Raw genomic sequence first — 26,653 nt, 5'->3', positions numbered from 1 at the left:
ATTTTTTCATCGACCTACATTGTATTATAACTCATAACTTGTCACTGGGTGTACTGATTTTTATTCTTGTTTTATAATCTTGTCAATCAATGGTGCTTGTTTTGTAATCTCGTTTAAATTTGATCGCGATATAATTAGTACTTTTTGAGTGATCTTTGATAATGCGGATTTCTGTGACTATTTTTTATTTACGTTACGTCTACTTACGTTAAATATAATGTAAGTAGACGACGCGTAAATATTCTTTTTTGTTATTAAATCAATTTAGCCATTTAGCCTGAACGTAGCTATATTTTATGGGACGAAACATTTCAAAAATGGATTTTTAAACAAAAACTCGTTTTTGAAGTTTTTGTTCTTTACTTGGAGAATATCGCGTTTTTTTTTTTTAGGTTTTAAGTGACAAAATTATGTGATTTAACATTAAGAACAAGGCTGTATACTTTGTTAAAAAATATAAATATGCAAATGTTCTCTTTTATAAAGACACCCCTCAACTATACTGTAATTACTATAACTTATACGCATTCAGTTTGTATCATCCAACTGCTGGGAATAGGCTTCTTTCTTCATGTAAGAGAAGGATTAGAGCTTAATCCACTACCCTGCTCACTGTTTCTTGGCGGATATGTTCCTTACTACGAATAACGATCGCTATCAGGTATTTATGATATCAACCGGGACTGACAGCTTAACGTGCTCTCCGGGGCACGGTGGGGAGACCCACAAGGACCGATCCGAACCGAAAAGATACATAAACACATACGGATATAGGTGTATCTATACTGGGTGTACCTATTTACGACATTGGAATTCATTACCAACGTTAAATTTTAATCTAAAGCCGTAATTTATTTAAAAATATTACCATATTTTACTAGACAAAAAGTTTAAACTCCGGTATTTCAGTTTTTACTAATCTGTGAAGAGTTATATATATTTAAAGCATTTTATGTGGACATGTTTTTTTTTATATTTAAAGCTTCAATCGGCAGAGTTGAGGGACCGCCTTCTTTATGAAATCGGTGGAAAACTACCGGCTGAAAAAAAAGAACAGGCGGTCGCTAATTACGTCCAACGGGCCAATATTAAGAAGAACGCTGCTTTGGCTATAAAGGTCATGTATAAGAAAATACTGGACATTTTAAAAAAGGTGTGCTATAAAAATAACGACTATTTTTTATGTTCTTTTTTAATGTGTATTGGTAATAAAATACATTTTATTTGTTTACACGTTTTATAACTGCACTATTTTTTAATAGGATTCATCATACTTTACTGTAGTTTTAGAAGCTCTTAAACTAGACTGTCGAGCGCAAGGGAAATGTCTAATGGGAGCTACCGAAATGGGACAGTTAGCTATGGAATATTTAGATGATAGAAAGTTTGAGTTTAACAAATTGGAAAAAGAAGTTAAAGCAAATATGAAGGAAAGGGAAAGAACATTGAAATTAGTGAGAAGAGAAGTAGCTTTCTTGACAGATTCTTTTCCTAATCTGATAAGAAAAGAGGTAAATTTTTGTTACTAATAAGTAAATTTTGTTTAGCACTTTATTACTTACATATAAGTTTAGAAAATAAATAAAAAAGGCATGAAAATACAAGTCTCAAACATCAATTTTTAAATATAGTACAAATGTTTATATGACTAGCCCGTTGGCGCAGTTTGTAGTGGCCCTGCTTTCTTTTCCGCGGATTGTGAGTTCGATTGATTGCCTGAGTTTGGGTGTTGTATGTGTATTTATATATATATGTATATATATGTGTGTGCGTGTGTGTGCGTGTGCGCGCGCGCGCGTCTGTGTGTGTGTGTGTGTGTGTGTGTGTGTGTGTGTGTGTGTGCGTGTACGTGTGTGTGTGTGTGTGTATGTGTGCTCGTGTGTTTTTTTTTTTATTATTTACTTCAGACTTCGTTCTCTTTTTTTTTGTATTAAAACCTTCCGTGGCTTTAAGGAACATACAAAAATAAATTAGCCGAATTGGTCTAGCTATTCGCGAGCTTTGCACTTAGCAACATTCATTTTTATTTATATAGATTTATTTCATTTTAGTTTTAATTTAGTTGAACATTATAGGTATAAACCAAATAAATGCTAAGTTTAAAAAGTATCTGTTGTTCATCATTATTTAAACGAATTAATAGCGATATATCTGTATTCCAATTTCAACTGTCTGTTGGCTTGAATTGAATAGCCCGAAGCTCTCAATACCGGAAAGCGTTGTCAAAATCAGCTTTGAAAATAGCAGTTTTAGGTAAAACCGAATTAGTACGTATTTTATCGACAAAAATTCTATTTCACTTTACATTTCCTTGAATTTTTGTTCATGGCTTCATTTATGTATATAAGAATCAATGTTACATTTAAGTTCATAGTTTTTATTAACATTTTTTCACTTTAAACGAGTACGAGGTCAAACAAAAAGGCCAAGTTAAATTAGTTTTTTTTTTTTATTTTTTAATTTCTGATTTCTATTTTGACAATAAACCAATGACTAGCCCGTTGGTGTGATTTGTTGTGATCTTGTTTTCTTTTATAAGGCTATTGGTACAATTATTACCTCTTGAATTTGTGTAATATTTATATTTATACTAGTGACCTGCCCTGGCTTCCCACGGTAGCAAAAACGATCAGTGTTCCTCTACTATATTATGCATGTATTATATATATATATATATATATATATATATATATATATATATATATATACCTTCCTGTGCAATAACTCTATTTTCTAAAGGAAATCACATCAAAATCCGTTGCGTAGTTTGAAAGATCTAAGCATACAGACAGCGGGAAGCGACTTTGTTTTAAACTATGTAATGATGTCTTAGTAAGTTATTTATTCATTTAAAATAAAATATAAATAAATGTATCAGTTGGCTGTTACTTAAAACATAGACATTAAGTTACCTACCACAGAAACAGTCAACGTAGGTGTAATCTGTGTATGTTCCATATTTATATATTCATTTATTTAAAATATTGATTAAGTAAAACACTAATCCAGACTTTTATTAATTTTAAAATGATTTACTTAGGAGGCAACAAATCTCGACGATTTGTACGAAGACGCTGACGCGGTCAGCCAACACTCCGTCCACTGGGAGCTCGAAGAAGTGATGGGGATCTGCAAACGTTTGCAGAAGGCTACCTTGGTTTCGTCATTTGAAAAAATTCTATTAAGGTAGTAATGATGCCATATGAAAATAAATAATACTATATATGTTTTGAAAATACTAGTATTGTTATAGACTAAAGGAGCAGAGATACCAGACGGAGCGATTGATGACGCAATTAACCCTCAACAGCATGAAGCGAAATGCTCTCATAGAAGATCGTAAACATGCAATATTAATGCTCGATTCACTAAAAAATGTAGGCCAGGAAAGAACCGCGGAGTAAGTATTAGTGTCTATTAATTCCTAATCTATCCGACTCGTATTTTTAAAATCAAAAGATATTTTAAGTAGTTAAGACTTAACATTGCAATATGACTTGCAACTGCAGGGCAGAGGTAAATAAGTATCAACGTATTTCCGTCGTAGTTTTAGACCAAGTGTCTTTAAATAAACGATGTTTGTCAAAGACATGTGACAAAATTATTATTAGAGTGCAGAACTCCGATTGACAAGTAAACAAGACAACTAGAGTTATATTTGTAAATGGGGTTATTGCTCTATCAGCATTACGATATTTGACTTACAAACATCAAAAAGATAATTTTATTTTGGACCGGTAGTTCTTTGCATTAGTTTTCAAGGAACCACATAAACTGTTCGCTTAGTCTTGTATATTAGTTTAGAATAGGAATAAGCAGTCCATTACTATTATTAGACGAACTAGGCCATTCGACTATTAAGCTAATTTAGGACACACTTGTGAGCCCTTTTGGAAAAAAATACTACTTTGTATTCAGTACGCTGGCCTACATGATGTCGTTTGTGCTTTTTTTAAATTCGTAATGTTTCCGTTGCGTGTAAGTTCATTTTTTATTACATAGTAGAACTTCAAGTCGTCAGGAATTCAAATTTTTGTAGTTCGGATAAATAGACATATTTAATCATTTTCTTGATCAAGTGCTTAGTAGTCAAAGAAAAGTAAAAGTTTTTTTACACGCTTTTTATTAGTTTCATCTGTGTGTTTGTATGTTTGTAACCAACTCCTTTGGACTTTATTTTGACCCACTTCAAACGTTCAGATTTCATTTAAACTTTTTAGACTTGTCGAGGACCGATGACAGTACACTAAATTGTAAGATTATCCCTTTTTAGTTTGGTTTATTTATAAAAGTGTGTTTTATTAGTTCTTTTTTAAACTTTTTTATTATTTTGAGCGAATGAACTTCTCTGAACGAAAACTCATTTTTCCAACAAATACAAAGACCTTAATATTATAATCAACCCGCAGTGAAGCAGCGTGGTGGATTAAGCTCCAATCCATCTCTCAAGTGGCGAAAGAGGCCTATGCCCAGCAGTGGGATGATACGGGCTGAATGCGTATTTGTTCATTTTTATTTGTGTTGCGTTTGATGCTATCACTGGTTTTCAATTCTTGAAATAAACGAATTATTAGTAAATTTACTAATTATGTTACTGTTCTTCATACATACTTACAGTAGTATCGCAATGGGTTCTGTACATGTTATTAGATACCCTTTTTTACACATAGTTCACTAGCTGTGACAGCGACATTTTTACAAAATAGTTATTGTTCAGTTCGCAGTTATAAAAAAAAAAAACAATCTAAAATAAAAGCAGCCTAAGTTACTCCTTATTACATCAGCTATCTGCCAGTGAAAGTCCCGTAAAAATTGCTTGAGCCGTTTCAGAGATTAGCCGGAACAAATAGACAGCCAGACAGACAGACAGACAAAAATTATAAAAAAATTATTTTGGTACATGTACCGTATATATATAATTTTAATATTAAAAAACAGACACTCCAATTTTATTTTTTTATATAGATGTATAGATAAAGATTTTATTTTGGAACATATTATTTACTTTGAACTATAAACCATGCCAAATACACAAAGCTAAAAAAATATCCAATCATTTGCGACCTACCTGTCCACGTTTTTAATTTTTAAACTGACGATCAAAGGACGCTTGGAAATGTCGTCTACCGACTGGGACATGCAACGTTAAAAAACTCTACTCTATAATTCTGTATGGACGGGCACGTCAGCATCGACTGCTTTGACATTCTCGTTTAACGTTTCAAATTGCACACAAATATACTGATGAAATAGAAGTCACAGTATTCGAATCTTTTAAAAACAACGCAAATATCACTGTAGAGTTGAAATAGTTCAGTAAATTCAACCATTTCTTGAGAGAAGGTAAGCAAAAGCAACACTGATTTTTTTCTAGTGCGTTTTATATTTCCAATTCAACACATTCGTAGACAGAAACACAGACAAAAATTGTAAAGAATGTTATTTTGGTATATGTACCGTGTATACATCCATGTGCATTTAGTAAAGAGCGGTTATTTTAATATTACAAACACAGTATTTATTTGTGATGATGATAAAGAATGTTATGTAAAATAAGGAAAATGTTTATATTTATAAGCAGTGTTTTGTAAAAAGTAATAAATATTTAACTACTTTATTAAAGAAGAGTTAATCGATTTGACTTTTCAGACTGTTATGAAATAATTTCCATTATTAAAAATTTGTTTTTCCTTATGTAGAAACAATAAACCGTAACACAATATGAATGTACAAATTAATAGGTAACTAATTCGCGTATAACATTTTTTTTAAAATTGATCCCGCAAACGTTGTTTTGCCATATTATTAACCCCCCTTTATTCCTTATAACTTAGGGGTATGAAAAATAGATTTTGGCAGATTAGACCTACCTAGACCTACCCGATATGCACACAAAATTTCATAAATTTCATAAAAAACTGTCCAGCCGTTTCGGAAGAGTATTGTAACTATTCCCTGTGTGGCTACGGTAGTAAAGAATATAGCTGCCCCCTCTCTTCCCGTGGGTGTCGTAAGAGGCGACTAAGAGATAACACAGTTCCATTACTACTTCGGAACTTATAAAGCCAACCGATGGCGGGATAACCATCCAACTGCTGCGTTTGAAATTCACAGGCCGAAGACGGGCAGCAGCGTCATCGGTGCGACAAAGCTAGCCCTGCGGTCACCAACCCGCCTGCCCAGCGTGGTGACTTTGGGCAAAACACATGAGTTCGCGCTATTTTCGGCCTGAACTTGTGGAGGCCTGTGTCCAGTAGTGGACTGTGATAGGCTGAAATGATGATGATGATGATGATTGTCACTAACATTGTGATACAAGAATTTTGTATAAGATTTTTCACTGATTTTTTTGTTTAATCACAATAAAATATAGCCTATGTCACTCCTGAATGGCGTAGCTTTTTATTAGTGAAAGAATTTTCGTGATGGGATCAGTATTTGCGAAGATTACCCCCTACAAACAAACAAAGTTATTGGTGTGCAAAAATATAAATAAATACACAAATAAATAAATAAATAAATACATAAATAAATAAATAAATATGTGATTTTAAGTTATTAAAGCATACTACTATAAAATGTTAATTCTACCTGGGGATTTTTAAGTCGCGAGTGAATAGGTTACTTCTAGGTAAGCGTTCTCCATCTTAGACCACATTTTCACTTATCATCAGGTGAAATAGCGGTCAAACGCCAGCCTATCTTAATATATATAAATCTCGTGTCACAATGTTTGTCCTCAATGGACTCCTAAATTACTTAACCGATTTTAGTCAAATTTGCACACCGTGTGCAGTTTGACCCAACTTAAAAGATAGGCTATATTTTATTTTGATATATTATGTTATTATTATATTTCAGAAAAAAATAAGGTGATACGAAGTTCGCCAGGTCAGCTAGTCTATGTATTAAAAAAAAAACATTTATTCAACATCGTTCCAAAACCTAGTTAAAATTTTCTTTATTTTTATATTTCTCGTAGACGTTATAATACTTTCGTTGTAAATTTTGTTAATTGACTGACAAAACCAAACCATAGAAGGGTAAATAATACAGAAATTTTAAAGTGAACACTAAATTTTATCCGAAATAAGTGCAGCATACATTAATTGAAAATATAAGAGAAACAACGTAGTCACAACGATGCTGTCGATAACGTTCGCAATTGTTCAGTGAAGTGAAATAGAATATTGTTTGCAATTAAATATCGTTTACGTAAATTTATCGGAAGTAGAGGTGTTCGGTTTCATTAGTTAAAATTTTTCAATTCGTTGCCTTCAAAAGAGGACGCACGTGTACATTTTCAAAACAGAGAGAGCAGTTCATATTTACGTTGAGCATTTTGTAATTTGGTCCTTTGATGGTTCCATTTATGTTTGTAAATATAAACTTATTTTTGCGTTTCGTTTGCATAAATGTTTTAGTTTACTCGAATTATATTTATTAAATTGCCGTATAAAAAAATATTAATCTAAATAACCTGGACGTATCAATATACTGCAAATGTAGTTAGTAGTATTTGAAAGGCTAATTATATCCTATTGTGTGGATTGATCCGCTTAGTGGTTTCAAAACATGTGTTGCATGTATGCATAGGGTTTGTGCGATACTAGCAACTTTCTCATAAACCAAATTACGGTTTCAAATGAATATGAGATCGGGTGGAAGCGTAATTCTATCAATGCCGGCGGGAACGTATGGTGGACAATGAATGCAACATATGTTTTATTAAGCATGCGGCTCCTCCATGCAAACGACTATGAATAATTACAAGAATACAATCTCATATATAAAAATCGCGTGTCAAAGTGTTGTTACCGAACTCTTCCAATACGGCTTGACCGATTTTTGTAATTTTTTTTTTATATTTGGTGTATCTGAGAATAGGTCGTGGGCTATTTTTTGTACCCCTAGGAAGTAAGAGTGTTCCTACCTATATGGTAGAACAACGTTTGCCGAGTCATCTTATACACACACTTACACATCTATACAAATAAATAAAATTGGAGTGTCTGTTTCTAATATTAAAATAACCGCTTTTAACAACATTCATATGTATGTTTACACGGTACATATACCAAAATAACATTTTTTATAATTTTTGTCTGCCTGCCTGTTTGTTAATCTCTGAAACGACTGAACCAATTTTGACGGGACTAAATAATAAATTAAGAATAATTATAATTAATTATGATATAATAATTAGGATCTGATTTGATTAATCTGAAACATGCCATTGTTGGCCAAAAGCCTCTTTCTACCGTGAGAGAAGAGTAATTATCTGCGATTATAATTGTCAATATATTTTTTGATGAATAATACAAAATAACGCGAAACTTAATTAATTTAATTGATACAATACAATGTATACAGTGACAGCTGCAAGTGAAGTGATTTCACGTCCGCATTGTGTTGCCTATTGCATTACACAACAAAGATGTGATGAAGACTATTTGCATACTAAATGTAATTGTATGTGGACCTCCACTGTACCCTTAATGTATTACCTATCAATGCAATTCGTCTACAATGTCACAATGTATCTACGTATTAAACTAGATGATATACGTTGTTTATAATTATATTAAGGAGTATGAGTTTCGTTAACTTGCAAAAATTATTGTGTATTTTATTACGTAATTTTTAATGGATCAATTTAATTAGGATTATGATCAGAATTTCTACTTAACGCATTTAAACATAATGCCAGTTCTGTAGTATTATATACCTATACTATCAGATCCGGCAGACGTTGTCCTGCCCGGAATATTAGCTGTCAAATTTGATTGCTGACATACCGAAAGCAGCGCCACTTACGCATTAAAATTTTGTTTTCAAACAATTCATGAACACGCGAAATTGCAATCATATCGAGCCTACCGTTTAGTAGAAGTTAGTTGACAAACACAGGTAAAGAAAAAAAAAATTAAACGAATTAGTATAAAATTGATTTAATCTATTATAACATAATTATAATAAAATTAACCTATTATAATAAAATTGATTTAATCGATTATAGCAATACACATGAGTTCACGCCATTTTTGAACTTGTGGAGGCCTGTGTCCAGCAGTGGACGGCGATAGGCTTAAGATGATGAGGATGAACTTTCTTTGTAAATATGTATGATTTTTACTTGTTTCTGCTTTTAAGTGCAATAAAGAATATATATCTACCTATACAGTATAATTAAAACAACAAAATAATATAAATATGTTTCATTATTGCAATAAGTTAAACTGTCTCCTATAATATTTCGAATATTTTAAAGTTTTAAGTAATTAACGATTATTTTATTAATTATATAATTTAAGATTATTACGCGACATAAAGAGTGTTTAAAAAAGTAAATAAAAATTTAATAAAAAGGTTCAGCACAAAAGCAGCTCCGATAAAAGCTTTATAAATGAATCTCTGACGAAGCCTTTTTATTTGAAGTGTCCTTCACTTCATGTCTACTTCTCGGTTGAGGGTTGCCGAAACTTTTAAAGTGGTCTACCTACCTACTTAAAAATTACATTTTACCTGGTCAGGTTTACTTATATTACGTTTTTGTGTAAATTAGTAACTGTAAGATTGAAAAGAAATGGCTTTATTTATAAACCTCAAATTGAATAAACGATAACAAGTGACTGTCTTAATTTTGGTTCCAGATACGTTAAGAATAAAAAACGACTTCGGGCAGAATTAGATGTAGAAGAACGCGAAGAGAAAAATATAACGCAGTTACTCGACGAGAAAGGGCGTCTCACTATTGAGATGAAGACTTCCTTACAGCAAATAAACCAGCTCCTTTCTAATGTCGGTAGGTATTACATTACTTAGTATAATGACATAGACCAGTAATTCAACGTAGGTAAACGAAAAATTAGTCAAGTAAATACGAAGATTACTCAAAAAATACTTGTCAGATCTCAATCAAATTTAAACAGGACCGCGAGACAGGAGCACCAGATTTTAGTTAAAAGTACCGAAATCGGTCCACCTAGTAAAAAGTTATGAGTAGTACAACGTAGATTGACGAAAAAATAGTCAAGTAAATACGCATTACTAACCATAACTCAAAGAGTCCCTGTCAGATCTTAATTAAATTTAAATGAGACCACATGACACGCACCACCTTTTGGGCGAAAAAACAAATTGTCGAAATTGGTATACCCAGTCAAAAGTTCTAAAGTAACATACGAGTACATAAAAATACAATCAAATTGAGAACCTCCTCCTTTTTTGAAGGCGGTTAGAAAAGTGGGAAAATCAAGAATTTCTTTTCTATCTAAAAATCAATATTTCCTCCTGCGAAAATAAAAGTCTTTTTTACTGCGGAACCTCTTGCAGGTGTAACAATTATTTCATTGGTATAGTTTTTATTCACTTCAGCCTATCTCAGTCTACTGCTGGACATCGGAATCCACAAGTTCGCGCCAAAAATGGCGAGAACTCATGTGTTTTACCTAAAGTCACCACGCTGGACAGGTGGGTTGGTGACCGCAGGGCTGGCTTTGTCGCACCGAAGCCGTCCGTCCCGTCTTCGGCCTGTGTATTTCAAAGCCAGCAGTTGGATGGTTATCCAGCCATCTGTCGGCTTTTTAAGTTCTAAGTGGTAGTGGAACTTTGTTATCCTTTAGTCGCCTCTTACGACACCCACGGGAAGAGAGGGGATGCCTTTATTCTTTACTATTTTAACCACACAGCTGATATATAATATAATAATGTAGTTTTTATTATTTATCATCAATTAATTTGGACTAATTTTATTAAATCAAAGCTTAATATTAATAATGATTAGTGTATCAACTTTCATCTATAATATTATATTAAAATCTATTGTCGTACATAGTTTCAGTTATCGTAATTTGATCGAATGACGAGGCGTGCCTTGCGTACAGAGTTTAATCTTTGAATTATTGCTACGTTCGTATTAATTATGACTAATTAAGCCAAACCTTGCACCGCATTGTTTTCAATACCGTGAAATATTAATTTGTATAATTTATATTTGTGTTACCACACATTTTTTAAAAATGTTTGGAATCCCCTAATTCTAATGATTTTTTTTAATGAATATCATTATAATAATTACGTATGCCAAGTATTTGTTCAAAAATTGTTTGAATAAGCTTTATGGCATAAACTTTTCAGATAAAAATTTTGAAAACTAAAGCGAAAAGTAGTCCTAGTAATATACGAGTATAGTATACGCGTCATCAAACATTAGATAGCGATCAGAAGAAGAAGAAGAAGAAGAGAGAGAGTAGAAGTTATCAGATAGCGATCAAATTGATATAGGACCACAAGATCATCGTTAATGACTGCGACACAGTTTTATACTAATGTAGTTATTATCGTTACAAATAGTTTTTGTTATGTACCAAATATTTGAAATAAATAAATATTATTATATTATATATTATTATATCATCAAAATCGGTACCTACACCGGAAAAGTTATACACTATAATACAACGTAGGTTGACGGAAACATAGTCAAGTAAATACGCATTATTAGATATAGCTCGAAAAGTACTTGTCCGAATAAAATTTCTATAAATAAGATACTGAGGTGAGAAAGCTTTATCTTGATATATATAAACTAGCTGATCCCGCAAATATTTTTTTGGCATATGTTATTAACCCCCTTAATCCCCCCATCATTATATCTTAGGGGTATAAAATATATATTAGCCGATTCTCAGACCTTTTTTTTTATATCACTAGGTCGGCAAACAAGCGTACGGCTCGCCTGATGGTAAGAGATTACCGTAGCTTATAGACGCCTGCAACACCAGAAGCATCGCAAGCGCGTTGCCGACCCAATCCCTAATCCCCCAGGAGCTCTGGTCACCTTACTCACCAACAGGAACACAATACTGCTTGAAAACAGTATTATTTAGCTGTGATCTTCTGTAAGGTCGAGGTACTACCCCAGTCGGGCTCCTCCAGATTTTGAGCAGGAAATTCCTGCTGTGCCCTACCTCAGTTAAACATACCCGGAATGCACACAAAATGTCATAAAAATCGGTCACAGAGAATTTTTTATATGAAATTACGCGTCAAGTCGGTTTGCCGTGATGGACTCCTAAACTACTTAACCGATTTTAATCAAATTTGCACACCAAGAGCAATTTGATCCAAATGGGTTTTGTAGAGACCGCTGAAAATTGCTAATTTTCAATTCGCATTTGAGACTGAACGAATGGTTTTAAAAAAAAACTACATAGTGATATTTGTAGTGAATTTTAAATACTTTAATATTTGTGTGCAAACCACTAAAATTTAATAGTTTTGAAGGTTTAGGCAAAAAACCGAAAAATAGCAGGTTTTTTTTTGTTTTTTTTTGCGTTGTTTTCAATGTTGCGTCACGAAATTTTGTCTGCAAACCTCACATTCAGATTCAGCATCCCAAAGTACATCTAGAATGAAAGAAATAAGAACTACACCAAAACTTTCTTAGTAAAAACAAAATTTAACTGAACTTTTATATGTATAACTAGATGTGACCGCGACTTCGACCGCGTTGAATTTAATAAAATAGTTATTGTTCACTTCACAGTTACAAAAAAAATCTTAAATAAGAATAGCCTCCTCTTTATTACATTTGCTATCTGCCGTTTCAGTGATTAGTCGGAACAAACGGACAGACGGGCAGACAAAAATTGTAAAAAAATTTATTTTGGTATATGTATCGTGTATACATCCATATGCTTTTAGTAAAAAACGGTTATTTTAATATTACAAACAGACACTCCAATTTTATTTATTTGTGTAGATTCTTTCGACTATCTACATTTACTCGTATGATGTTCTATTAATTGTCGACGTTTTATTATCTGTCGATGTAAATTGAAGTTTTTTTTTTTTTGTTTTGGTGACCACATTATCTAATACTTGTAGGTCTCGGTTTCCAACGATTGAGTCAGTGATGCTAAAACCCAATAAATTATTACGATTCGTTTTTGATCTTTATATGAATTTCTGCCAACGTTTTCGTGCTGGTTGAATTCTGGTATAACATTCGTATGATGTTTAGATCAGTTAAACCTACTCCAACATCAAACCCGGATCATTTGTAAGCCAAATCTTCAACATTTCTGTATTGTGAAGTATTTACACAAAAAAAAAAACTAAGAACTACTTGCGAGGTATAAGGCCAAACAAAAATGTGACTTTGTCAGTTCGCTCTGAATGTAGAAACTTTAGCTAAACGTCTTAATTGAACTACATGGTAGTGACATAGTTGTTCTATATTAGCGTATACGATTCGTACTCGACGAGCAATAACTTACAGAGAAGTGTTGTAATGTTAGGTTCGTTGTGGGTTCTTTATTTTTATTGCAAATAATTTAAATACATAATGCTTTTTAAATGCAACGTAAAATTAATTTGCTCTTTACTTCTTACAAACATCCAAGTTTAATTAACTGTGTCTCGACGTCTCGTTTAAATTCTACGCTTTCCTTTGTAGTTCACTTTTCTCTCTCAACATTCCTATATATACTAGCTGTACCCGCGACTTTGTCCGCGTGGAATTTAATAAAAAACTTATTGTTTAGTTCGCAGAGTTATAAAATAGATAAAATTCTAAAATAAAAATAGCCTAAGTTACTCCTTTTTAAGTCCCGTCAAAATTGGTCCAGCCGTTTCAGAAATTAGCTGGAACAAGCAGACAGACAGACAAACAAAAATTATAAAAAATGCTATTTTGGCTCATGTACCGTGTATACATCCATATGCATTTAGTAAAAAGCGGTTATTTTAATATTACAAACGGACACTCCAATTTTATTTACTTGTACACGGGTTTATTGTTTTCAGTTTAAAAACATTATCACAATTTTAAAATCCATGAAAGCAGACATAAAAATTATTTAGATAGTTTCATTTCAACGCACAATATTCCCAGCACTATAATCGAAATGTTAAATTTCGAGATGATACCGAAATATTCCAGCTTAGAGTTATGAACCCGACTCTGACAAATTGAGATAGCGTGCTTTTCGCGACAAAACAAACGATGCGTTAATTCGTGGTTCATTAAAGGCGGTAGAATGTAAAACGATGGGTAACTTTTCACTTAAATAAACTTGTCTACCCTTAACATAATGAAAAAAATATGACCGATCGAAAACTACACGCTACGTGGTGCGAAGGTCGCCACTACAGCTGGCAATGTTTAATAGACATTCTGCTTCTGGACTGTCACCCCACCGAACTTGAAGTAGAACTGAATAACATTAAGTGGAGCATACTAGGGTTGTTTGTGACTTCCGTGAAGGTGATGGATTTTCTCAAGGTGGAGTCGGTTGTAAAAAAAGAGAAAGAGGAATGTTGTGAAAGTCAGCAGAGTGTCGACCCAGGTACACCCTGACAGGTACTCTCTGAAAGTGATACTGGTATATGCGCCGACCTCATCACGCTCTGACAATGAAGTCGAAGCCTGGTTAATAGGATATAACAAAAGCTCATGATAGGAAGAAGCCCCAAAGGTGGTGGACATGGCAGAGCCCGGATACTGTAAAATTAAAAGGGTTGGTTTAATCAATCTGGTCCGAATGCGACCGGGTTGTTAAAAATTCGATAGAAGCCGGCCAGATTGTAAACGACCCTTGATTGCAATCCCTTTAATTTTGAATATCAATTTTCATTTTTTTTTTAAATATTGTTTTACAAAGCGTAGAATAGAGAATGCAATACGTCATGGTATTGACCTTTTCTTTTAAAAAACTTTAGAATTTGTACATTAAGTAAAGGTCACACAAACACTTTTATCAAATAATTCGTAAATTGTTGCAAACAATGTTCCTCTAACCTTATCAGTAAATCTTCAGCTAAATAAATACTTACTCCATAGTCAAAAATCGAAACCAACCGTATTTGCTCTAAAAGTTTTTTCATTGTGAGAAAATACTGATTGAAATAATGTTTTTTCACATACAAATTTTCATATAAATTTACAAAGGTTTGTATTTTATTGTCTTTTTCTCTTTAACACCAGCGGTTTCTTGTTTCTTTTTTAAATTGATTGATCATCAAGTCTATCGGTCTTCAGCTATCATTCTCATATGTATTATCAAACGAACTATATTCCACACATTTACAGCTTTATAACGAAGTCGTTTTCCGTAACCTATTGAATAAATTTCAACGTTCTTGAGTCCTACTTAGCAATCACGTCTCAAAGTTTCTAAGCTGTGGTAATATGCTATGTGAAACCCAATTTTAACTACTCCAACGCATGTGATTACAAGACAAAATTAAATATCTAATTCATAAATTCCTTACGCTTTTTGCACCTATTTAATTTTTACATTTTATGTGTAGATAAAATAACGATAACATTATTATTAAAAACTTAGCTCATCACTATTAAGACCCGTTTATCAAAAACATTGAAATATTGAAGAAATAACGATTAATTTAAAATCTTTTTCAAAGGTGTACCAAACGTGAACAGGCCTTTAACATGTGCACCTTCAGCCCTTCAATATGCACTGGATGATATGATTCAACCAGTTCCGGAACTCGAAGCTGACTGTAAGTTAATCTTTACTATCTAAATTGTGTTAAACTTAACGAAGTCAAACTCGTCGAGACAATTGTAGTTAAATACAACATCGTCTACAATTTCGCATCGCTAATCACGATATCTAGTCAAGCATTCCACTAAATTGAAACGCTCTAGGATATGTTTCTACTCAGCTTCAATCCATCGTACGATTAATAAATAATCGCTTTGATACAATTGTTATGTTATATGTTTCTATGATATTATTTTATGTTGACAATGGAATAAATATAAAAAAAAAAATATCAATGGTAGGATGACATTAATTCTACAGACTTTTTTAAATCTAAAGATATCTTTTTAACCTAAATCATATTTAAATATTTTTTTTAAAAAATGTATAAAATTATGTTTTTAACATAAGAAAAGTGACATTCATTTTTTTAATAAGCGCACATTACGCAACATATGTTTGAAATCACTTTAAATTTAATTAATAGATACTGTTGTTTTTTTCTGTTAGACACAATAAATAATTGATTATATTTTACAAATTTTAAAGTTGTATTTAAAGTGAAATGTTAATTAGCTTTGTCAAGAAGACTATAACTTAACAATGTTTTTGTATTTCTCTATTATTTAATTACATTCAAGTAAAAAGATTAATGCTTGCTTAACTCTTGCTTTAAAAACTGAGGTTTGTGACCTTTTGAAACATAAAATTAAGATCTCCCTCATTTACTCGTTTAAGACTTACGTATTACAACTCCTTTGAGAAAATACTAATGGACACTAAAAATAGATTTATACTTAAGAAAAAAAAATATGATTGGTGTAAAGTAGTAGGCTCTTAACGTTGAAATATTTAAATAAAAGCAACACAATTTGAAAAAAAAATGTTGAATTTTATATATATTTTCTAGTTCTTGATTTTTTTTTTAATTTTGTTGATTGGTTTTTAATTAAATACACAAAAGTATTTTTTATTATTATTTAAGTGATATATTATGCTTAAGGCTTATTATGCCCGTGCTTTTGTTATTCCATTTTTTTGTTTTTTTGTTTAAACATACATCGGTACTTCACTGCAACTTTAGAATTTTGGAAATCTTAATAACTAGTCTTAAAATTTCTAAAATTCGACGCGAGTCCACTGATCAAGACTATTCTACATATTGCTTTTTTTATATAGTTATTATTTTTATTATATTTACACTTAATTGCTAACTCTAATATATGTACACCTATTTTTTAGCTACAATATATGTAAAATTATTTGCTACTTACAATGTACACTTAACCTATGTTATTATTATTAGTTAGGTACTTTTTTGTGTGCTTAGAAATCGTTTTGTCCATTTAACTTTCTTTTTTTTTAATTTTTATTAATATATTATATGACTAATTCTATCTTATTAGGTACATATATAAAGCCTTATCATTACAATTACATTATCTTATACCTATACTATTACATTTAATTTTATTATTTATATTACCTACATTAGACTTTGACTTTTCAGTCGATGCGAGCGTGCGCAGCGAATCGGTCGATGTTGTGTTACGTCTGTAAAAATGTCTGTGAATACTATTAAATGTGTAAATTGTAATGTGGTTATTTCAGAAGTATTGGCGTTTATACGCAATAAACACGATGTTATGGACAATGAGAGTATAATTCGGATCTGTGAGTCCGCTTTTTCTGAAGAGGAGATTGACAAGGCGAAGAAGTTGTTATTTACATCCGTTAAGACAAAACAAAAATGTGTGTCTAGACGGAAACAAAAGAAGCAAAAGGATTTGGATGATATTATTACTGTATTTAAAACAGTCGATCCTGAGCAGATACCAGTGTTTGTCGCTTATGATCTACACAAATTACCGCCCATTTGTTTCGATCATGTAGATGTCACAAAAATATTGAAGGATTTGTTACTTTTACAAGCTGAAGTTAAGCAGATAAAAAGCAACTATGTAACTACAGATTTATTAGAGGGCATGAAACAAAATTTTCAAACACCAAGGCAGCCGTTATCGTTTTTAAACGACGATAATATTAATACGCGAAGAGGAGGGTATTTCAGAGACAGCGGACCGATAGGCCTACCGCACGTGACGTCGGAGTTAACAGCTGATACGCACGTCACAGCGCCTGCCAAGAGCAATGAGTCAGCCGCAGTTACGAGTGCTCACACTAACGATGAAAACAATGTTTCAATGAATATGCCTACGTATCGTTCTCTCTTTCGCTCTCAAGCGAATTACGACGATAATAATACCGTTGTTCCGACTGCATCGCATGTCGAAGCTCCTATATTAAAGAAAGATGTATTTATTGAGAACAAACATAATGATGGTTGGACTTTAGTCCAGCGACGTAAGTCGCGGAATCGTTTTACTGGCAAAACAGGAAAGGCAGCGGCATCTCCCTCGGGAAAGTTTAAAGCGGCGGAGACGAAGATTCCCTTGTTAATATCAAATGTAAATAAGCAAACTACTGAACACGACATCTGTGAATATATTCAGAGTAAAACACAGGAACTTGTACACCTGGAAAAGATTATTATGAAAAGAGAAAAGCCTTACAATGCTTTTAAGTTATTTGTGTCTAAAAATAAGTTAGATATTTATCTTAATGACAATTTATGGCCAGAAGGTATTACATTTCGACGTTTTATTTTCTTTAAGAAACAATTGGAAAGAGGTAACACTCAAATTATGAATGATATTTCACCATCATAATGGATAAACTGGATACAAGAAAAATTATTCTATCAACTTTTAACTGTAAATCGATTATAAGATCTACGGAGTGTGTACGGAGATTATGCAAAACATCTGACGTCATCGCTTTACAGGAAACTTGGCTCTGGCCTCATGAATTACCATATCTGGGAAGCCTGGATGACAACTTTGCATACACGGGCAAGTCATCTATGGACACGACGGTGGGAGTCGTCAAGGGGAGGCCTTACGGTGGAGTGGCCTGGTTGTGGAGAAAAGGAGCTTTCCAGTCTGTGTCCTTGGTGACGTGTAATAGTGATCGCCTAGTTGCAATAAAAATTGTGCATGAGAACCGTACATTATTGTTGTTTTCCGTGTATATGCCATTTGATAATAATCAGAGTGATAATTTAATAGAATTCAGTGAATGTCTCAGTGAAATGTCCGCAATAATTGACAGTGAGAATGTGGATTCGGTTATCATGGTCGGTGATTTCAACGCACATCCTGGTGAAAGATTTTCGAGGGAATTGCTGAGTACATGTGCTGATCAATCGTGGTGTTGTATAGACTCGGAACTTTTACCTTGTGATACACACACTTTCGTTTGTCAGGCTAGTGGGTCACAGCGGTGGTTAGATCACTGTATAGTAACATGTGCAGCGAGAAATCTGTTTATAAAAGCATCTGTTTTATACGGAGTTTACGCATCTGATCATTATCCTGTTACTTTTGAATGTGACATTACTATTGTTAAACCGAAAGTATTTACTACTAATTTTATTTGTGATAAGGTGAAATGGGGTGAAAGAGACAACATACAAATCAATAAATATCAAGAATTTTGTAATTCAAAATTAAAATTAATTGACTTTCCCCCTGAATGTATAGAATGTTCATTTAACATATGTAAAAACCCTAGTCATCATAAATTAATAGACGACATGTATAAAAATATAGTGTGTATACTGAGGGAGGGTTCATATTGTACGTATGTAGGAAATAATAAAATAGGAAAACGTAAACGTGTGGTAGGCTGGAACAGACATGTAGGGACAGCTCACAGGGAGGCTCGATTATGCTATCAGGAATGGCTTCTGTATGGTAAACCTACAAAAGGAAATGTTTATAACAAAATGTGTGAATCTAGAAAAGTATTTAAGGCTAAATTAAAATATTGTTTAAATAATGAACAACAGATAAAAATGGACATGCTAGCACAATGTCATGCAGCAAAACAGTTTAGTAAGTTCTGGAAATCTACCAGTAAACTTAATGTAAAATCGAGCTTACCTGTGAGTGTTGGGGGTTTCAGTGAGCCTAAAGATATTGCCAACCTATTTCAGCGGCATTTTAAAGTCGAGTCACCCTTGCTACGCGTGCAGAGGATGCTCGGCGCTGAGTCCGGAGCTAAGAGGGTTTCTACCATATTCACGGCGCAGGAAGTTGCGTCTGTTATTAATACTATGGTGAGAGGAAAGTCTCCAGGACACGATGGTCTCAGCGTTGAGCACCTTAGGTACGCTGGCACGCATTTACCACGGGTCCTTGCTTTATTTTTTAATATCTGTCTTGATCACGGATACCTACCGCGGGATTTGATGCATACTGTAGTTGTACCTATTGTTAAAAACAAGACTGGGGATGCCTCTGACATGTCCAATTATAGGCCCATATCCTTGGCTACTGTTGTTGCTAAGGTACTGGACAGTTTGCTTGACAAACAGATGGCTAAGCACTTTGAACCCCATGACGCTCAGTTTGGGTTCAGGCCCGGACTGTCTACGGAAAGTGCCATACTGTGTCTCAAGCAGACTGTACAATACTACACAGCTAGAAAAACGCCAGTTTTTGCATGTTTTTTGGACCTGTCAAAGGCATTTGACCTTGTATCGTACGATGTGCTATGGGATAAATTGTCTAATGATACCACATTGCCACCTGAAATAATATCTGTCTTTGCATATTGGTATCAAAACCAAACAAACTGTGTGAGGTGGGATGGAGCGTACTCGGACATGTACAGATTGGAGTGCGGGGTGCGGCAAGGGGGGTTGAGTTCGCCCCGGCTCTTCAATCTCTACATGAACCGGCTGATTGGTGAGCTCAGTAGCACCAAGGTCGGATGTCATGTTGATGGAGTTTGTATGAACAATATCAGCTATGCGGATGACATGGTGCTGCTGAGCCCATCCATTGGCGCTCTTCGGGATCTATTGGCAATTTGTGAATCCTATGTGGTAGCTCACGGGCTAAGGTATAATGCAGTGAAAAGTGAGCTTATGGTTTTTAAGTCTGGTTCTAAGAGCTATTTGGAGATACCGGGAGTCACACTCTGTGGCACACCGCTGCGCCGAGTCAATAAATTCAAATATCTGGGCCACTGGGTTACCGACAGTTTAAAAGATGACTGTGATATTGAGAGGGAACGTAGGTCGCTGTCTGTCCGATGCAACATGTTAGCACGTAGATTTGCAAGGTGTACGAAGCCGGTTAAATTAACGCTTTTTAAAGCATACTGCCAGTCATTTTACACCTGCAGTCTTTGGGCAGACTACACACAGCGGGCATACAGCGATCTACGGGTCCAGTATAATAACGCATTCAGGATTCTGATGGGGCTGCCGCGGCAGTGCAGTGCCTCAGGCATGTTTGCGGAGGCGCATACAGATGACTTTTACGCCATTATGAGAAAACGGTGCGCCTCCATGTTAGCCCGCCTCCGCGGCTCCTCCAGCGGAATGCTGAATGTGTTTGTTGACCGCTGGGACTCGCCACTGATGTATCGGTGGGTGCAACTGCACAAAAGACCGAATTGTGTGACTGTGTCGTACTAACATTAGTTTTTTAGGTTTTTTTTTTTTTTTTTAGGTTTTAGAATGTTACTAACAATTTTTATGCATGAAAATTTTAAATAAATTATAATTGTTATTATTATTATTATTTAATTTTAATTTTGATTTAAGTTTTGATTGTAGTCGTGATTTTAGTTTTGATATTTGATTATGATTTTAATTTTGAATTTATATTCAATACGGTGATAATTTGAGACAATTTATTATATTGACATATTTTTATTTTTATTTGAATTAAATTGAGTAAGTCATTATTTTAAGCTTTTAATTGATTGAATTTTACTTTTTAATTTAGTTGAAATTGTTATTTAAATTTAGTATTGATTGAATTTCGATTTTTAGTTTTAATTTTCATTGAATTTTAATATTAATTTTTGTTTGGTTTTTGATTTTAATTGCATTTTAGATAGAATTTTAGTATTGATTATGTTTTTAATGTTAAATATTGTAATTTTGGTTGAATTTTAGCATTTGTTTTAGTTTTTAATTTTAAATATTGTATAATATTGATTGAATTTTGGTATTGAATTCGGTGATGATTTAAATTTCGGTATTAATTGAATTTTAGTTAATTGATGATGATTTTAATTTTAGTGTTGTTTAATTGAATTTTTGATTTAGTATAATTTGTTTTGTCACAATTATTGAAACTAACATAGTTAAGGAAAAAAAAATGTAACTAACAAAAATATGGACTACGTCTGAAATAAATTATTATTATTATTATTATTATTATTATTATTATTATTATTATTATTTGATCTACGCACAATTTATACTTTACATAAAAGTATTTAGGAAATTTAGTATTTTAGAAAATAACAAATACCGTAAAATAAAATAAATCAAACAAAATAATAATAATAATTCAAACTATTAAGTGAAATAAAAAAAACATATGTCTGTTTATTTTTGTCGACAGTATAAAATTACATAAATAATTTAAAAAAAAAGTTTACTAGTAATATTTTAGTTTTCCAAACGTCATATTATACAGTCGTGTGACTGATATTACGTCACTTCCGTTATATATTTTTCTTACGGTTTTAGTATCACATTTTTTTCAGTTCGGTCGCCCAGCCAAATGTCAAGCCTGCCGTAAGGAACTTCGTTCCAAAACTCTCATTTTAACGTTAAAATTAAATAGTTATATTATAAAATTCAACGTTTTCACTTAATTATATCAAAGCTATACGAAAAATTGTACTACTATAATTGTTCTAAATTCAGGCAATATATTGCTGTCCACTAATCAACTGGTATGCAATTAATTGTTTGTATTATTTACAGTCGATAAACTTCTTTTGAACGCTCGTCAGAAGATAAATTTATTAATCCAGGCTGTATCCAAAATGGAAGTTAATGACGAGGTTCGCGCAAACGCACGTCTCTTCTACCACAATATACTGGCACGATTCATGAAGGATAATTATAAAGAAGAAGCGGTAGCGGAAGGAGGTTATTTTTATTATTTTATCATTTACCTTCGTAAATTAATAGTTTTTTTTGGTGATAAGTTTGTTCGGAAATATGATCTTAAATATGTTATATATAGTAACTATATATTTTGAAAATATTAAGCAGTAAACTAACTTCTAAAACCAATATCACATACAAGCATCTCTTAATAAATCTATAACGCTGTGATGTACCAATTATTTAGAACCAATAAACGTATGACGTAAATTTAATATTTAAGAGGTTTAGCAACATATTATTTTACAAACGTTTAAATTTTAACTTGTACTGAAAATTAACCAAAATTTCTATTTATTTTTGTTAATTAAGGTCTCGTCTCTGGACAGGTAGAAAATTTGGAGTAGCATATTATGTATATAAGAGATTTCTATTACGGATACTCGAACATTTAAGTTGAATAAATCTTTTGTGTGCAATATAATAACATCTGTTCATATTTAAGGATGAATATTTTATAAAGTTTATTGTTACATAAAATATCTGCTTACTGGTCATTGTTGCTTCGCTGGGCAGCGGACAAGCGAAATTTCCAGTAACAAACGACGTATTTTTTCGAATTGGGGTTGATTGAAGAAGTGATGCGTGATTTTTAGTATTTTGTTTTATTTGAATGGATTTATTTCTGCAATTTTCAAGTAATACAAATGATAGTTGGTATCATATTATACATAAGAAGGTATATTTATGTTTGTACGTATGATAATATGTCATTGAAATGTAAGTTTAGCTATGTAGGGTTAAAAATTAAAAATTAAATTTCAATGGTTATAATAACATTTGTGTCATACAAATGTCTGCAAAAATCACATGCCACACACATTTTGCAAAACATATGTTTTTGGTAACAAAATGCAACCATACATTTTGTATTACTTAGTAACTAACAAAGGCAGTTATATTTTTACCTGTACCGCATCAGCTGTTATAGACCTAGCGTTGCTCTTAGAAAACCTATATCATTATTGAGTAAAAAATTATTTTTATAATGATATTTTTTAAATATTTGGTTAATAAACAACCTATATGTATCTATATGTTTTTATGTATGTATGTATGTGTGTATGTATGTATGTATGTATGTATTTATATGCAAATGTGTTTAAGTAAATATATTCATACGTTTAAGTCACAATTTGTACGCCTACACCGACACAATACCATCTTCTCTGCCTCTAGGTTGCCTGGAAGAGACCGCTTTTCAGCGATAAGGCCTTATTAAGTATTATTTCTGTTTTGGTGTACAATAAAGTGTATTGTTATGTTATGTTGTTACTAGTTCTCTACTACTTGTAACGATCGCTATCAAGTGTCCTCTATGACAACCGGGGTCAACAGCTTAACGTGGCTCGGAGAGAAATGAGAGAGTATGACGGCTCTCGGTCAAGGACAAACGCGTAGTCATGTCGTGATGACATTTAAATTAATTCATTTATTGATTGTAATTTGCATCTAAGTAAAAAATATATTTTTTATATTTATATTTTTTATATACTTATTTATATATACGTACAAACCTAGTATAATTTTTTAAACTACAAGATCTACTAATGTGATTTAAAGCTACATGTTAACAATTTTCTTTGTCATACGAAAGGTATCCAGAAACAGTACAACAGTCCAACAACAACAAAACGTCGTGACTATGGCATATATTCTTAAAGTAATTCCGCTCGAATACTGTTTTAAAATGCATCGATGAACTGCTCGTGTTAGCCGTACAAAGTGCAAGGGATTTGTTAAAAATTCATATAATTTGACAGAACTAGGTTACTGACTACAAAATAAACCAATAACGCTACACGCCTATATACGCCTTACGTAATCCTACTAATATTATAAACGTAAAAAAAAAAACGTAAATGTATGCTTATTTTTCTATCACCCGAAAACCACTAAACTGGTTGTAGATAATATCCAGAATAACATATAGGCCAATTTTCATCCCGACGTTCCCACGGTTTCAGAAATCACGCGGGTCAATCATAAATATGAATATAAGAATATTGATTATCTTATAATTATTTTCTTTATTAATACTGAAGTGACCTGACGCTTCTCATCAACCTTAAAGAAGCCACTTCATGATTTTTAAAAAGTGTAAAGTGTAAAACCGTACATACAAAAGTCTGTTTCGTGTTTCGTGCAAGTAACATATCAAGTTTGGATGCGTCGCGATTAATAGTAGATTAGTAGCCAAGGGCTCTAAGGCATCAATTGCAGCCTGAGATATAGTGCGAGGATGCTATTGATGCTTACACCCGAGCTAACTATTCTTCTTTATATCTCGATTGTGAGGTAAGTAGAAAAAAACCGGCATTTCAAGAATAAAACATTTTATCATTAAAAAGAATCAAGTAAAGAACTTTTATTTTTCAAGATCGAAATTGAGCTTCGCCGTTCGATATTTAAAATTGATGACTATTATACTCACACAAAGACAAGGCTGAATAGCAAAGCAACCTCTTTGGTCATTGGGCTGAATGCATGATGTCTATTGCCAGTATGATGGTTAAATGTACGCGAACTTTTTGAAAGAAAGAATTGTTTTTTAAATTACTTACCGCCCTAGGGCTTTTCTAGCTACATTATTACCCTAGAGCGCTAATTAGTCACATACAAGCCCCATTTGGAGGTAATAAGAACCTACTTACCGAACATGAGAGATGTAAATAATATTTGTATAATAACAAGTAGTACACTTTTAATCACGAGTAATAAGTATCACATGACATATTACATATTGTAGACGATTTCTCCAGGAAATCTCTTAGAAACAGAATATATTAATAAGTACTCTCTGAGTACGTTTAAATAATACAATACACATACTAAACCCTTTTTAAGCAGACACCAAAAATGTTTTCCTAAAATAGATTACTCCTTCATTGTTACTCTTGAACAGAAGGTCATTCTTTATTAATCTTATGAACTTAGAGAAAAAATCTAACACAGTAAATAATCAAACGAAAACAGTGATATCTCTCTTACACTTAGAAAGATATAGGCGTGTGTTGTAGCGACTATTCTAAACTCAGCTAACTTTCACAAAAAAGCTCGCAACTTTTAAATAAATTATCCCAATCTGTCATACGCGGTCAAAGCGTTAGTTTAGTCAAGTTTATGGAATGCACGTTAATCTAAAATTCGCTAGTTCCATTTCATCGCTATTTTCAAAATGTTAAACAGAAAGTATTATTTTATTTTGATCTAAAAATATTATATTCTTGTCGCAATTTTTTAATTTTTTATATTTTATTTATATTATACATTTATTGTTTGTATTATAAAAGTCGGTGTAAAGTAAAATGCATAAATGGATATCATTTGTAATATAAGTAATTTGTGGTTCTTAATTTTATTTTGAATTGGGATATTAAAGACTGAAGCGTTATCGCTTCAATCTTTAATATCCCACTGCTGAGCACAGGCCTTATTTTCCATGTAGGAGACGGATCAGAGTTTAAATTACCACTCTGCTCCGGCTTAGACCGGAAATAAATATTTGTATAAGCACAAAAATAGACTCAGTGTTTAGGTGACGCTGGCACGACAGACACACCAATACACGAGAGCGGTCGTCATTTAGAATTATAATTTTTTGATAATTTCTTAACCATTAAAACATGATTCTCCTGTTTAAATTTCTTTACTCAAAGAAAGATAGAGTTGCCAGTTTAAGCTGAGCGAGTAGAAAGTTTGTCTGTACACAGCACTGCACCGAGTGAAAGCAGTCATTCACACGATTTACTCGTGAAACTTTGCTTAAGAAGTTTAATACTAACGCCAGCCGGACCCATGTTGCTTTAAGACGATGACTTGTTTAGAATTATGTTTGTGTCGCTATAAAAAAATTATTTATTTAATAAAGGCATACCAAATAAGTACAAAAAAAAACTTTCTACATTAAAACAATACCACTAAGTTGTACAATATGCACTTAAATTAAAGGTTTGCACAACATTTTTAGAACGTTACTATAATCAGACATTAATCATATTTGTGTAATTTACCGAAAAAATTACATTTGTTACAATAAAAAATAGAGAAAAAAAAAAACAAATCCATTACAATTATACATCAAAGTCCATCAACA

General features: G+C 32.6%; 1 protein-coding gene across 1 annotated transcript in view; it reads left to right on the top strand.

Moving 5' to 3' along the window:
- LOC123668950 overlaps positions 1–26,653 on the top strand; it is a 41,078-nt gene that overhangs the window by 13,632 nt on the left and 793 nt on the right. Inside the window, exons 4-10 of the mRNA XM_045602641.1 lie at positions 983–1,153; positions 1,263–1,511; positions 3,041–3,186; positions 3,254–3,400; positions 9,654–9,805; positions 15,433–15,531; positions 22,372–22,539. Of these exons, the coding sequence (XP_045458597.1) occupies positions 983–1,153; positions 1,263–1,511; positions 3,041–3,186; positions 3,254–3,400; positions 9,654–9,805; positions 15,433–15,531; positions 22,372–22,539 (1,132 nt within the window). The remainder of the gene's footprint in view (positions 1–982; positions 1,154–1,262; positions 1,512–3,040; positions 3,187–3,253; positions 3,401–9,653; positions 9,806–15,432; positions 15,532–22,371; positions 22,540–26,653) is intronic.

The sequence above is a fragment of the Melitaea cinxia genome, chromosome Z (genome assembly GCF_905220565.1).
Source record: "Melitaea cinxia chromosome Z, ilMelCinx1.1, whole genome shotgun sequence".
NCBI lineage: Eukaryota > Metazoa > Arthropoda > Insecta > Lepidoptera > Nymphalidae > Melitaea > Melitaea cinxia.
Note: the sequence above shows the minus strand (reverse complement) of the source record. Positions and strands in the feature narration are given on the sequence as shown.